Raw genomic sequence first — 14,656 nt, 5'->3', positions numbered from 1 at the left:
GTGCAAGGGGAAGATGTGGCAGGATGGAGCCCAGGGCCTGGTGATACTGAGAGGAAAGCCTTATGCAAGGAAAGGGGAAGCTATCTTTTCAAAATATGTCCATCTCTGCAGAGTAGTGAGTACAAAGGCCTGGGACGTTCTTATTCATACTTTTGTTTTGCTTGCATTATTCTTACACACACACCCACATACCACTTCTGATGAAATTTGCTACATGCACATGACAAAAGAGATTAATATACTCAAATTGGTAAAACTTTATTGAAACTCGTCCACCTAAAACTCCCTCTTTGGGAGTTCCCTACAGAAGTTAAGGAGCACAACTGACACCTAAGGACGTACACTCAACGGGGAAACAGTCTGCGGGGCCCCATCCGGGGGAGTGAGAAACAACCCTAACCTGAGGTAGGCTCCTGAATGTGCCCAAGTGGGGGACCGTGACCCACGGGAAGAGAGGAGGTTTTTCCCTGTAAGTGTCCCTGTTGTTTACCTAACACCTACCAGGACATACTTTTGTAATCAAATAAAGTCCATAGAAAGTCTGAAAAACAAAATTCCCTGAGTCTTAGCTGTAGCTAATGCAGATTTCTATAAACTGGATCCAACTTTTCCACTGCCCTCACCAAAGATCTCAAAGACTCCATGTGTGTGAAGCCCTAATACCTGGCAAAATATGATATCAAATTCACCTATGCAGGGCTCGGCGGGGACAGCCCTGGTCTGGGGGTCCAGGAGGAGTGTTTCAAGCATGGGGACTCAGGGTAAGGGGGACAGCGATCAGGATTCCCAGAGCTGAGGGCTGTAGACAAACCTGAGGCGCTCCCCACCGGCAGGCACAAGTCCCTCTCCCTGGTTTAGCACAAGGGCGGGAAGGGGCTGTGCAATGGTCCTTCACAAGGACCATGTGAAGCAAATCCAATCCCTCTCATGCTCACATTCAGGGCTCAGCAACACCTCGCACACCCTCCTTGTTCAGAACCACCCATGTCCCTCCACCCCACCTCTTTTGCCTAAGCAGCTTCTGAGAGCCTGGAATGGTTTCTGTCCACCATGCCCCTGCCCGAGTCCCAGGGAGCTTTCACGCATAGCACACGCTCCCACGCTGAGTCTCCCTTCCTCCCCTCCACATCCCCAGGCGCCAGGTCCCGCTGCACATGCAGGTCAGGCTCATCCCCACCCTCAGAGGCCTCCTCCACCTGCTTCCCCACCTCGTGTTTGATAGCGCTGTGCGTGGAGTAGTGGGGGCAGGAGGCGGCTAGTGCTGGGGGCCGGTCCCCATAAACAAGGTCAGGCCCAGGGTGACAGCCCTGGTCAGAAACGAGTGTCTTTATTGCTTGTACCGTACAAATATGAGGAATAGGGAAAGGCCAGTGGGAAGATGGGAGAACTGTCAGATAAATGACATACACAAAGAGGAAAAAACACCCCCCACCCGCCCAAACCAATCCTCACCCCACCCTAGGATGTCTTCCTGTGAATTGTCTGGTACAGGAGGTGGGGTGGGGAGATCAAAACCACAAAAACTAAATTCCATACACCCGGAGATGTTGCGGGGGAAGGGAGGGGAGGGGAGGGGAGGGGAGGGACAGGGCAGCAAGTGGACCCCAGGTGCGGCTTCCCCCGCTAGGCCAGCACCCCTCCCCACAGGATGAAATGCTCAGGCCGGGGTCAGGGCCCAAGCCCACACATGCCACCCACACACACACACACACGTGGCTAGGACAGGCTTGCCCTTGCACACACATACACACCCCCCATGTCACCTGCATCCCAGATGCACAGGGATACCTACGGACACAAACAGTCCGAGGCACACGCACACGTGCCCACAGCCCTGACACGTGTTTACCTTAAGGCTGTAGAACTTGGGGCCTGAGAGGAGGAAGGGGTGGGGTGGCCTGGAGCCTCCCTGTTCAGAGGCCCCCACCCCAGACGTACCAGATACTCACCCCCACCTCCTCCTCGCCCCAAGCCCACCCACAGGACCCAATACTGTCTCGGTGCGAGATGTGTAACAGCTCTGCGCCAGGCGGAGAGAAGGGGGCAACCCCAGCCCCCATCCTTGGGAGGGGCTGGGGCCAGGCCTGGGGTCCAGCGGAAGGTAAGGCCAGCTGGAAGGAAGCCCTGGTAAGGCACGGGGCTGGGGGGGCTGGGAGGCCAGCCCCCAAATGTTCCTCCTGCCTTGTCCACATGGTCAGGAGAGCGCCTTATGAGGTGGGGAAGGCGGGGCCAGGAGGCAGCACCGGCCCCCCAGGCCCCTCCTGGTTCCCCACGGGGCAGATGAGGCCCCATGCACTTGAGGGAGCTCTAAACCCCTTGTAGATTCCCGAGGCCCCTGCCTGTCCCTGGACATTATTGCTTTTCTGCCCCCATGACAGGAGGAGCTGGATCGCCCTGCACCAGGCCACACGGAGCCTAACAACAGGGTGTGGAGGGCAGCACCAGGCCCCTGTCCACCGGGCGTCACGTCCCACAAGGTAATCTCGACGGAGGCTGCAGCCTGGGGGCAGGCTGTCTGTGGGCACCCTGGCTGGAAATCCAGGCAGGCCCATGGCTCCAAGCTTTGCCCCTCACTGGGGCTTGCGGTAATTAAAAATCAGAATCTTTCCCCTCGCCGAAGGCATGATCCTGGGGAAGGCGGCGGAGAGTCTCTCACATCCTGGTCTGGGCGCAAAGGCGAGGGCAGGGCAGGATCCGGGAGGCAGGGCCCCTGGGACCACGGAGTCCAGTTTGGCAGAGGGCTGAAGAAAAAAACTGGAAATGGGTGTGAGAACGTGAAGGATGGGGACACAAACAAAAAAGGCAAAATAAAAAAAGAGAAGACAGCCCCCAGCGGTGGTGGCAGCCTGCGTCCTGTGGTGGCGGCGGCGGCGCTGCTCACTCGCGGATGCTGGCCGAGTAGGAGAACTGGGGGAAGTGGGTCCTCTGGTCCAGTTCGAGTGAGCCCAGGCTGTCATCTGTGGGGGTGGGAGTGGTGGTTGGGGAGACCCCATCTGCAAAGGGCCTGGGCAGCCTCCTGGGCGCCCTGCCCAGCCTCCCCGGTGGCAGGGGTGGCACCAGGGAGACGCCAGCCCCAGGCAGTTACAGCACGTAGCCCAGGCAGTGGGCCATTCCCGAGAGCAGGGCAGAGAAAGCCTGGCCGCTTCCTCACGGACACAGGCCCTCAGCTGCAGCCCCTGCTCGCTCACTCACGCAGCCTCCTGAGCGACCCACCACTGTCTCTGCTCTCCTCCTTGCGCCACACCACTCCTCAGCCCAGGCCCCTGAACTGGCCATCACTCCTGCCCCCAACAATCCACCCTCCACATGCAGCCAGGGGGCTTTCTAAAGCCCTGATGTTAAGTCCATCCCTCCTCTGCACAAACCATTCTATGGCTCCCTGTGCAACACATGCCCATGCGTCCCAGTGACCCCCAAGGTACTCTGGCTCTGGTCCCAGTGGCCCCTGCCTTCCCCCACCTACTCTGACCGCCTGTGGTTCCCTGCCCATGCAATGCTGGCATTTCTGGGCATCCCATATGCCATTCCTTCTGCCAGGAATGTATCTCAGCTGCCATGTCTCCTCCCAAACCTGCAGGTCAGGTCAGGCTTTCCTCTGGGCTTCCCCAGTCCCTGGGCTCCTATACCCCAGCCCTGACCTCTCTGGTCTGTTACCCAAGCTGGACTGGGAGCACCCTAGGGCACGCCCAAGGCTGTCTCAGTCACTGCTCCACCTCCAGCAGAGTCTAGCACTGGGTAGGTGAGAGTAAGAAGGCAAATGGCTACAGAGTCAATGAACCAGCCCGGCCCCCAAATCCCAGGCCATCTGAGGAGACAAGCATGGACCTGCCACCCAGGCAATGGCGAGGGCCCAGACATCTCCTGGGCAGACCTCTGCCCTGAGCCCTGGAGAGTGCTACAGACAATGGCTCTTGGTGACCCTCACCAGGTCCAAAGGTGGACATACCAACAGCAAAAAGCCCTGTAAGCAGACTGCAGGGCAAACTGCCCACTGAGGAGGCCTGCGAGGAGCTTTCCCTGGGGAACTGGGTCAAGAGCGGACCCCACCCTCCCCCGCCAGCCAGGCCCACCCAGGTGAGGGAGCCTCGGAGACTCACAGCGGTCCGGGGGTGTGATCGTGATGGACTGGGCCGTGAACTCATCGTCAAAGTACCTTGTGTCGACCTCGGATGTGACCTGAGGTTTGAAGGGTGGCAGGAGCTGTGGAGGAGAGGAGCCTAGACTCAGGACTTAGGGGATGACAGACCTGGGTCAAGGCCACCCTTAAGCAGCCAGGCTCCAAGTGCAGGCAGGCAGGTGTTGGGGCTCACCTTCTTCTGCATCACATCCTGCCAGTTGATGCCGAGGAAGAACCTGTGCTCCATGACCTCCCTGGCATCACCGGGCCCCCCGCCAAGCCTGCGCAGAGATGGTCATGAGTGCTCGCCTCCTGGGGCAGCTGGCTCTGGGGCACGAGCTTCTGCTGCCGGCCCTAAGCAACCTTTAACCATCCTATCCCAGCCACGGGCCACCTCTCCACAGAGAAGGAAACCAAGGCTCAGGGTGGGCGCTCACGTGCCCAGGGTGAGAGCCAGAAGACAGCAATGGACTCCGACCCAGAATGGGAGCCGAGAGGGTGGGCTTAGCAGACGGCGCTTTCCATCCTGGCTCTTCCACAAACAGCTTGGTCACCCTGGGCCACCCTGCTCCTTGGTGTCCCCATAAAACAAGGCCATGGGGGCAGAGGGCTACAGACAGACTTCCCTAAGAGAACACTCGGTCCCCAGTGCCAGCTCTGGGGATTGCTGGAGGCTGTCTGGGGGCGGCACACAGCCCACAGGTGAGTGTACCCTTGGACAATGCCCCCCCCTCCAGGCCGACAGGACAGTGGCAGCAGGTGGCACTGGGCTGGGCAGGGCAGACACCAGCTCTCACCTCTGCTTAGGGTCCTTCTTAAGCAGCCCGGCGAGCAGGGACTTGGCCTCAGGGCTGAGCGTGCGTGGGAAGCGAATCTCCTCCATGAGGATGAGCTCGAAGAGGCGCTCGTGGTCCTGGTTGTAGAAGGGCAGGCGGCCGCACATCATCTCGTACATGACCACGCCCAGCCCCCACCAGTCCACAGCGCGACCATAGTCGTTGTCCTCCAGCACCTGAGCAGGGAGGGGCAATGAGCGGCCAGGGCCAGGCCCCGGGGCTGAGGAGCTGAGGGGCCCAAGGGGGACATGGCTCTGCTGGGGCTGGGAGACATCGTCCTGCTCCGATGTGGAGGCTCCGAGTGGGGGGAACACACAGCTCTGAGGGCCCCTCCTCCCTTGGCCTCACATGCCCCTGGGACCTCCAGCCTCAGACACCTCGGGTGCCAGATACTCGGGGGTCCCACAGAAGGTTTTCATGGTGGCCCCATCACTGATGCCCTCTTTGCATAGGCCAAAGTCAGTGATCTTGATGTGGCCATCTTTGTCCAGCATGAGGTTTTCCAGCTGTAGGAAAAGTCCATGTGTCAGGGTTACGTCCTCCCAGGGCACCCCAATGCCACACCCACCCACACCCTGCGCACCCCAGCCCTTCCCCACGTGGGGCTGTGGCCTGGGGTGGTAGCTGTCAGGCGATGAGTTCCAGACTGGGCCTTGGGGCACAGCTCTGGCACAAGGCTAAGCCCTTGCCTCTGAGGCTTAGAGGGAGGCCAGACCCAACACATCCCCATCCAGGCCCCAGGGAAGCTGGAAAAAAGCCAGGCAGGAAGGTATGGGAATCAGGCCCTGACCCAACCTTCCCCCACCCACGCGTAGCAGGTCCCCAACTTAGCATGTAAGACACACTATCTTTTTCCTGATTTTTCCTGAATGTGACACAAACGGGCAGTTTAGTGAGCCTTTGTGTAACCTCCACCAGGTCAAGAGAGACCACCACCAGCCCCCTAGAAACCCCATGTGCCCCTTTCCCAGTTATTAACCATCATGACTGAGAAGTAACTTTACTACCAGGCTTTTTTCTTTCCGGCTTTCCACCTATGTATGCACCTGCAGACCATATAGCTTCATCTCGTCTGTTCTGGCTCTTCCCTCATCGTCAGCCTGCAAGGCGCATCCACGCCATCGTGTGTGGCTGGGGCTTGCTCTCTAGCTGCTGCGCAGAGGCCCACCGTGTGTCCAGCCACAGGGTACGATATGTGTCCATGTTCTGAGGTGGACACAGGCACCTGCTCCTGTGTGCACACACCTAGAGCAGGACGGCTCTAGGGCGCACATATGCTCAACTGGTGCATTCTGCCGAACTGCCTTCAAAGGTGTTCCTACCAATTTACAACCCCTGCCCCGCAGCCCAGGAGCACTGCTCACAGGGGCTGGGGAGGCCCTGCACAGAGCTGCTTGCTCCAGAGCCGCCACCCGGCCTGGGCAGGAGGCGGACACAGGCTCGGAGTCAGACACCTGGAGGGGAGGCCGTGAGCCCCACGCAGGCACCATGGGCCAGCCCGGCCCCTCGCCTGGAGGCCACGTGCTCACCTTGATGTCGCGGTACACCACATCCTTCGAGTGCAAGTACTCGAGGGCGGAGACAATCTCTGCGCCATAAAAGCGGGCCCGCTCTTCCGTGAAGACCCGCTCCCGGGACAGGTGGAAGAAGAGCTGCCAGAGAGGGAAGAAGAGGTCAGACCCCTGGCCCAGAGGAGGGGTGGACAGGACCTGGCTGCCGGCCCATGGCGCCCAGGCCAGTGACACGGGAACACCTGCTCCAGGCAGCGGCAGGTGAAGCAAGAATGGTCAACTGAGGGACGGTGAGGAGAGACAAGCTCATGTGAGTAAAAAAAACCAAGCAAGAAATGAAAAGCAAAGGCAGCCAGGAGGCGCCAAGGGAAGAGTAAGGGGGTGGCACGAAGGGACTGGTGAATGAGGGAGTGACAGCAAGAAAGCAGAGGAACTCAAGTCACGAGCCAGTGACAATGCGCAGTGGGACCTGCATGCAGAGAGTAGGGAGTGTGGGACGAGGAGTGACTGGGAGCAGCTCAGCAACAGCGAGTGGCTGGTGTCTTTCACCAGGAAGAGTCAGGAACACCGAGGCCTGGTGGAGCTGCACCAGCAGATGCTTTCTTTGCAGCATGTCGGCCAACCACCCCATAGCCCTTTGTACACCTCTCTGGACCTGGATTTGGCTCCTGCCCACCAACTCAGTGGTGGTGTGAACTTGGGCAAGCCACTTAACCTCTCTGAGCCTCAGTTTCCCCACCTGCAAAATGGAGGTGATGATGCCTGCCTCAAGGGCCGGGGGGAAACGATCTGACGGGCAGTAGGCAGGACATCTCCCTTGCACCCCTCCACCTCACCACAGTTCCTGTCTGCCTCCCACCACGCTTGGGAAGGAAGCACACGGGACCCAGGCTGGGCAGCTGGGGCTCACCTCACCGCCGTTGGCATACTCCATCACGAAGCACAGGCGGTCGTGGGTCTGGAAGGCATACTTCAGCGCCTGTGGGGAAGGCAGGTGACTGTGGTAGGAGGAGGAAAGAAGGAGGACTGTCTGCCAAACCCGGGGGGGCAGGGGCACTGCTGATTCTGCAGATACATGCCCTGCCCTGGCCCAGGTAGCTGGAGCTTGGACCTCAGCCTCACCTTTTGGGGGTATGTAAGCTCATGGGTCTGAGGGCAGGGAAGGAGTTAATGTGCTGTACGATCCTGTCCTCTGCCTTCATGGAAGCCTCCAAGAGGCATGGCCAGCAAGGAGAGAATATGTTCTGGCCATCAGAGCTATTTTACATCTTTCATCCTCCTGTTTTATAGTCAAAAGTGTTAAACTGTCTCTCACACACACAATGTCTGCTGGCAGGGAGTTGGCAGTGGCTTGGAAGCCAACCCCAGAGACAGGATGGACAAGTGATTTGCCAACAAACAGTGGTTCTCAACCTGAGCTCTAAGGAGCCCACCCCCTGCCCAGGATAAGTCTACTGCTCTGTGTCTTCTACACTGAAGTACCTCATAAGATTTCGTCTGAACAAGTACCAAAGTGCCAAGGCTTCAGGACATCTGCCCAGCAGCTGAGCTAAAGAAACAACCCATAAGCCATCCTTAACCTGGGTCACTTAACTGACGGCTGCTGGCCTTGACAGAGACTGTAGCCCAAAGAGGTGTCTGCTCAGACTGAGCTGGCAGGCAGCACAATGACACATCTGTTTCCAGGATTACATTATATGAAACAAAATCAAAAACAGAGTAACTTTGTCCAGCTGTGCTAAGCACCTCAAACTCATGACGACAGCAGTCACACCCCTGAAGCCACCCACCATCTGTGATGAAGCTAACACCCCAGGCTGTCTGAACCACACCTGGCCCCAGCCACCTGGCCAGTCCTAAGCCTGTGCTTCACAGTGGCAGGGTTCTCCTTCCTTGCACTCTGCCCGAAGGGGTGGGCCTGGAGGCCCCATGCATGGCATGCAGGCAGGCTCGGCCCAGCCTGCGACCGTGGGCCACTCACCGTGAGGAAGGGATATCTGGTGTTCTGGAGGACCCGGCTCTCAGTGACTGTGTGGGCAACTTCATCCTGCAGACAGAGGCCAGGTGAGAGGCTGGTGGGCAGCACCTTACCTGCACCCCGCCAACCTAAAGGACGGGGGAGCAGTGTCTTGGTGAAATGCAAGTCTATTCCCAGCCAACATGCAGAGAATGACAGGAGGAGAGCATCACCATTCGACGGCCCTAAAGACATGATGCACCCAGACAAGGACAATCAGTGGCTCGGTCTCAAAAACACGAAGTGACAAGTTGATGGGGACTGCTGACAGAGGGATCAGGTTGTTATCTCCTGAACTCATAGGCCAATTTTAACATCCCTAAGTGGGGGACAAGCAGACATTATGAGAACCCTGAGTTGACACCATAGTTTGGGAGTGTCACCACGTATAAACATTTTTGCTGAGAAAGAATAAGATCTAACCCTGACTAGGCTGCAGAGCAATGGTTCTCAGTGTGTGGCTCCCACACTGGAGTCATCAGAATCACCTGGGAACTTGGAGAAATGTAAATTCTCAGGCCCCTCCCTGGACCCACAGAACCAGAAACTCAGGGGGTCCCAGCACCAGCTTCACAGGACCTCCCAGTGACTCTGATACAGGCTCAGGTTTGGTATCTGAGCACATGGCAGTCGCCCAGCATGCTGCTACGTATCCTGAAACATCTGCAGTCCCCAGATGCTGAGTCTGTCCCCATGGGACATCTGGTAATAATGTTTAAAGACATTCCGACGATCACAACTCAGGGACAGTGAATGACCTGACCCCAAATGCTATCAGTGCTGTGGCTGAGAAACCCTGCCTTTGACCCATGATGTCGGGGATTGTTAATTTTGCTGGATATAATCACATAATTACAGTCTTTAAAATCTTCATCTGTTAAAAATACACATCTAAGTATGTATGGGTGAAATTATATGATGTCTAGAACATGCCTTAAAATACTCCAGAACAAAAATGGGAAGACAGAGCTAATGGAAGCGACCTGGCCAAATGCTGATAATTAGTGAATCTGGATGATGGCTACATGGGAGTCCATTATATTTTTCTTTCAAAATTTTTGTGTACATCAGGAATTTTCCATTTTAAAAACTTTAAATAAGGAAAAAAAGAAGTAGAATTCCTTTCCTGGCCCAGCCACCTACTAAGACACCCTGAGCTACACCCCGACCCTCCTGGTCTCCCTTAAGGCCCTTTATCATCTCAAGGGCCCTGCCTGCCAGCCCTGCCAGGTGAGACCCTGGTCAGACTCCTCTTTGTTCCCCTGGCACCCAGAGTGTGTGTTTGGGGTGGGGCTCGGCAGGCAGGCCCACTCTCTCTGTGACTCAGGGTCCCGTTCCCTGGGGACTTGCAGAGCTGGGCCCAGGGGATGGGTTTTGGTGGGAGGAATGAGCCTTTGGCAGCAGAAGGCACAGGTAAGGGTTGTAGCCCTACGTGGACTCCCCAGCACAGTCAGGCTCCGGGTGTGCCTCCTCAGAGGCCAGCCAACAGTAGCCCTGGGAACACCCACCTTGGCAATGATAACTTCCTTCCGCAGGATCTTCATGGCATAGTAGTGGCCGGTGGCCTTCTCCCGCACCAGGATGACTTTGCCAAAGGTGCCCTTGCCCAAGAGTTTGAGATAGTCGAAGTCATTCATGGTCTGCCCAGGATGGAGAGAGTGGGACAGTCAGCACTTGGCACACAGTCCGTGGGAGGAAATTTTAACAAAGAGAAAGGAAAATCAAAGGACACTGTTGCCAAAATGTTCAGGCATGAGCAGGAAAGGAGGTTCTGGGAAGAGCTGTTGCTCCGAAGTACTTGGCCTTCAGACAGAGACTCTCCTACTGCTTAGCTCTCCCTGGTACGGGAGGAGACAGCTCTCACTCTCTCTCAAGATGAGGCCTTACCCCATGGGCACAGAGCAGCCCAGGGGCATCCTCCACACCCCTACTACATAGCAGTCACCAAGTGCCAGGCTGGGTCCCTGCATACTCTGCATGGAAACCACGGGCAGCAGGGCCAATGCTGGGGGAAAGGGTGCTCACCTCCCACCCCCCAGCACTTACCACCTTGGCCCGCGCCTTGCTGACTGCCACCTCCATCTCCTCGGCTGCAGAAGAGTCGCTGGGGGAGCCACACTTGTAGTCCATGGGGTCCTCACCTGGAACCCGCTGCTTGAGGCTGTTAGCGACCATCTGGATGGCCCGCATCCACTCCTCCCTGCGTGGGACATGTCAGGGGATCTATGAGCCCCTGGGGAAGAAAGGGCTGAGCCGCATCCTCTCCAACGGGCAAGCAAATGCCCAACCACCTTTGTGCACTTTGACAAGATCCATCTGTGCTGGGAGAGCTGATGGGACCCGACTGTAATTTGACATGTCCTCTGGCTGTGGCCGGTTGGGGAGGGTAAGGGTGGAACACGGACAGAGACCATCTATGTCCCAGGAATGGTCTGGCCTGAGGGTCACTTGAAGTCAGGCCGCAGTTAAATAACCACAAAGGGGAGACCACCTTTCTCCACAGCCCCTCGAAAACAAGCTGCCATCCTAAGCCTTGAATGAGGGGGAGGCAGTGCTCCTCCGAACTCCTCCAAAAGAGATGACAAGTTCAAGTGTACCAGTGACCAGCATTTTATAAAAGAAAACCAAGAGTGAAAGGAAACATTCATTAGCCGAAAAATCTGAAGGTCTTACAAGGCAAGAGCCGACTGACATGACTCAGTGGAGGGGCCGTCTGCAGGAGGATAAGTGAAGGGCAGAGGATCCTGGTGGAGCAGGGATGTGCAGAGGGAGGCAGTGGACAGGGAAGCAGGTCGGTCCCAGAGAAGGGAGCCTGGGTTCAGAACAATAAACCAGTACTGTCACTCTTAATTCAAAACTTGCTGAGAAACAATTTTTTGATGTCTGTATAAAGGGAAAACATCACCTAGAAAAGATAAGTAAAAATGACCAAAGACCAAACAAAAAAAAATATGAGGCTGAATGATACCAAATTGTCTGTACCCTGCCCCCTCATTTTTGATCCACCACATAATTTTAGGTGGTTCAACCCAATATATGTTGAACACCCTATGGATTTTGCTTATGTCTATAAAGCAGCCACATTTACAGTAGGAAAAATTAAACGTTCACTAGGACTGAGAAAACTCAAAGAGCACAGAAAGGCATCCTCCCAAACCACAGCAATTTCAATTAGCCCCAATGAGCATAGTCAGACAGGCATCTTCCAGAGTCAGCCCCCAGCCCAGGCAGCAGGGTGACTGAGGCCCCTGCCCATTGTCACACAGGGGGCACTGTGTGCCACGCTCCTCTGAGGCTCCATATCCTCACACCCCAAATAACACCACTTGCATTGTCCAGCAGTCCTACAACGGACTGTTTTCCCTGCTTGGACATTGCTGGACTCCAGAAGCATCGGGACTGGCAGCCTGTCTTGGTTTAACTGGGCATCACCAATCCTTGGTATTACATACAATAATGGTGTATCTTCAGAGGATGTTGTCTTAGATTCGATGAAACATGGCAACAGGGTGTTGTGAGGTGCGGAGAATGCATTTTTAGCATCTGTACAAGGAGACATTCACAGCTATGTGAAAGAACGAGGCAGGTCTACACGAAGTCTTGGACTGACCTGAGACATCTTACACTAAAAAACAAGGGTGAAGAACAGTGCAGAGCATATCATGCTACTGGAGTTAAAAGACAAGGGATTTGGAGACCAATTCCATTCACAATTGCATCAAAAAGAATAAAATACTTAGGGATAAACCTAACCAAGGAAGTGAAAGACCTATACCCTGAAAACTATGGGACACTCTTAAGAGAAATTAAAGAGGACACTAATAAATGGAAATTCATCCCATGCTCTTGGCTAGGAAGAATTAATATTGTCAAAATGGCCATCCTGTCTAAAGCAATCTACAGATTCAATGCAATCCCTATGAAAATACCTACAGCATTCTTCAATGAACTAGAGCAAATAGTTCTAAAATTCATATGGAGCCACAAAAGACCCTGAATAGCTAAAGCAATCCTGAGAAGGAAGAATAAAGCAGGTAGAACTATGCTCCTTGACTTCAAGCTCTACTACAAAGCCACAGTAATCAAGACAATTTGGTACTGGCACAAGAACAGACCCAAAGACCAGTGCAACAGAATAGAGAGTCCAGATATAAACTCAAGCATATATGGTCAATTAATATAAGATAAAGGAGCCATGGACATACAATGGGGAAATGACAGCCTCTTCAACAGCTGGTGTTGACAAAACTGGACAGCTACATGCAAGAGAATGAAATGGATTACTGTCTAACCCCATACACAAAAGTAAACTCAAAATGGATCAAAGACCTGAATGTAAGTCATGAAACCATAAAACTCTTAGAAAAAAACATAGGCAAAAACATCTTGGACATAAATATGAGCAAGTTCTTTATGAACATATCTCCCTGGGCAAGGGAAACAAAAGCAAAAATGAACAAGTGGGACTACATCAAACTAAAAAGCTTCTGTACAGCAAAGGATACCATCAGTAGAACAAAAAGACATCCTACAGTATGGGAGAATATATTCATAAATGACATATCTGATAAGGGGTTGACATCCAAATTATATAAAGAGCTCATGCACCTCAACAAACAAAAAGCAAATAATCCAATTAAAAAATGGGCAGAGGAGCTGAACAGACACTTCTCCAAAGAAGAAATTCAGATGGCCAACAGACACATGAAAAGATGTTCCACATCGCTAGTCATCAGAGAAATGCAAATTAAAACCACAATGACATATCACCAGTTAGGATGGCCAACATCCAAAAGACAAACAACAACAAATGTTGACGAGGATGTGGAGAACAGGGAACCCTCCTACACTGCGGGTGGGAATGTAAATTAGTTTAACCATTGTGGAAAGCAGTATGGAGGTTCCTCAAAAAACTCAAAATAGAAATACCATTTGACCCAGGAATTCCACTCCTAGGAATTTACCCTAAAAATGCAGCAGCTCAGTTTGAAAAAGATATGCACCCCTATGTTTATCGCAGCACTATTTACAATAGCCAAGAAATGGAAGCAACCTAAGTGTCCATCAGTAGATGAATCGATAAAGAAGATGTGGTACATATACACAATGGAATTTTATTCAGCCATAAGAAGAAAACAAATCCTACCATTTGCAAAAACATGGATGGAACTAGAGGGTATTATGCTCAGTGAAATAAGCCAGGTGGAGAAAGACAAGTACCAAATGATTTCACTCATCTGTGGAGCATAAGAACAAAGCAAAAACTGAAGGAACAAAACAGCAGCAGACTCACAGAACCCAAGAATGAACTAACAGTTACCAAGGGAAAAGGGACTGGGGAGGTTGGGTGGGAAGGGAGGGATAAGGGGGAAAATGGGGCATTACAATTAGTACACATAATGCAAGGGGGGGTGACATGGGAAAGGCAGTATATACAGAGAAGACAAGTAATGATTCTATAGCATCTTACTACACTGATGGATGGTGACTGTAATGGGGTATGTGTGGGGGACTTGATAATGGGGGCAATCTAGTAACCATAATGTTGCTCAAGTAATTGTACATTAATGATATCAAAATTAAAAAAAAAAAGACAAGGGATTTATGCACAAGCACTCATACTCACATAAGCACGAACACCTCCAGAAAGGCACTCTTGACCCAGGGCCCTAGCTGCCTCCAGGGAGGGAACTGGGAGTCAGGGGTACGGAAGGCTAATGTCACCATTTTTTAATAATAAACATTTACAGGGCACTCACCCCTCCTGCATTAGATGGGGAAACTGAGGCACAGGAAAAAAGATGAAGTCAAGAAAAACGCAATACTGCTCAGAGTGTAGTAGCTGGACTCACAAAGCATCTACATCCTTCCAGGCAGATGGGGAGGGCAGTTCTTGTATAGCTCCAAGGCTTCGGGAACCAAGCAGCACCCAAGCCTGAGGCCCCAGTTCACACCTGAAAGCCCCACCTTGGAGAGGAGCCTCGCTGACAGGAGTTTGTGCTTCCCGGGACAGCTTCATGAGTATTTCCAGCACAGATGTCAGGTGCTCACACACCAGACTTCCCCATGCCCAGTGCAGACCCCGTAACCCACATATGTCCACTCCTTGAGGGCTGGGTGTCTGTACGTGATGCGACCCAGCATCTGGGCAGGTACTCAGTAGGTTATCTGGGGC

The 14,656-nt window shown here is 53.8% G+C and overlaps 1 protein-coding gene across 4 annotated transcripts in view; it reads right to left on the bottom strand.

Moving 5' to 3' along the window:
• Positions 1 to 2,667: 2,667 nt before the first annotated feature.
• The window catches only part of AKT2 (AKT serine/threonine kinase 2), a 47,546-nt gene continuing 35,557 nt past the window's right edge, over positions 2,668 to 14,656 (bottom strand). For all 4 annotated transcript variants that reach the window (XM_017649521.3, XM_073226486.1, XM_073226485.1 and 1 more), the window contains 10 exons: positions 10,528 to 10,681; positions 9,990 to 10,121; positions 8,446 to 8,511; positions 7,375 to 7,443; positions 6,483 to 6,605; positions 5,331 to 5,459; positions 4,915 to 5,129; positions 4,311 to 4,398; positions 4,098 to 4,200; positions 2,668 to 2,957 (listed from right to left, as the gene is read on the bottom strand). In XM_017649521.3, coding sequence (XP_017505010.1) covers positions 2,878 to 2,957; positions 4,098 to 4,200; positions 4,311 to 4,398; positions 4,915 to 5,129; positions 5,331 to 5,459; positions 6,483 to 6,605; positions 7,375 to 7,443; positions 8,446 to 8,511; positions 9,990 to 10,121; positions 10,528 to 10,681 — 1,159 coding nt within the window. In that variant the 3' untranslated portion in view covers positions 2,668 to 2,877. The remainder of the gene's footprint in view (positions 2,958 to 4,097; positions 4,201 to 4,310; positions 4,399 to 4,914; positions 5,130 to 5,330; positions 5,460 to 6,482; positions 6,606 to 7,374; positions 7,444 to 8,445; positions 8,512 to 9,989; positions 10,122 to 10,527; positions 10,682 to 14,656) is intronic.

The sequence above is a fragment of the Manis javanica genome, chromosome 17 (genome assembly GCF_040802235.1).
Source record: "Manis javanica isolate MJ-LG chromosome 17, MJ_LKY, whole genome shotgun sequence".
Taxonomy (NCBI): domain Eukaryota; kingdom Metazoa; phylum Chordata; class Mammalia; order Pholidota; family Manidae; genus Manis; species Manis javanica.
Note: the sequence above shows the minus strand (reverse complement) of the source record. Positions and strands in the feature narration are given on the sequence as shown.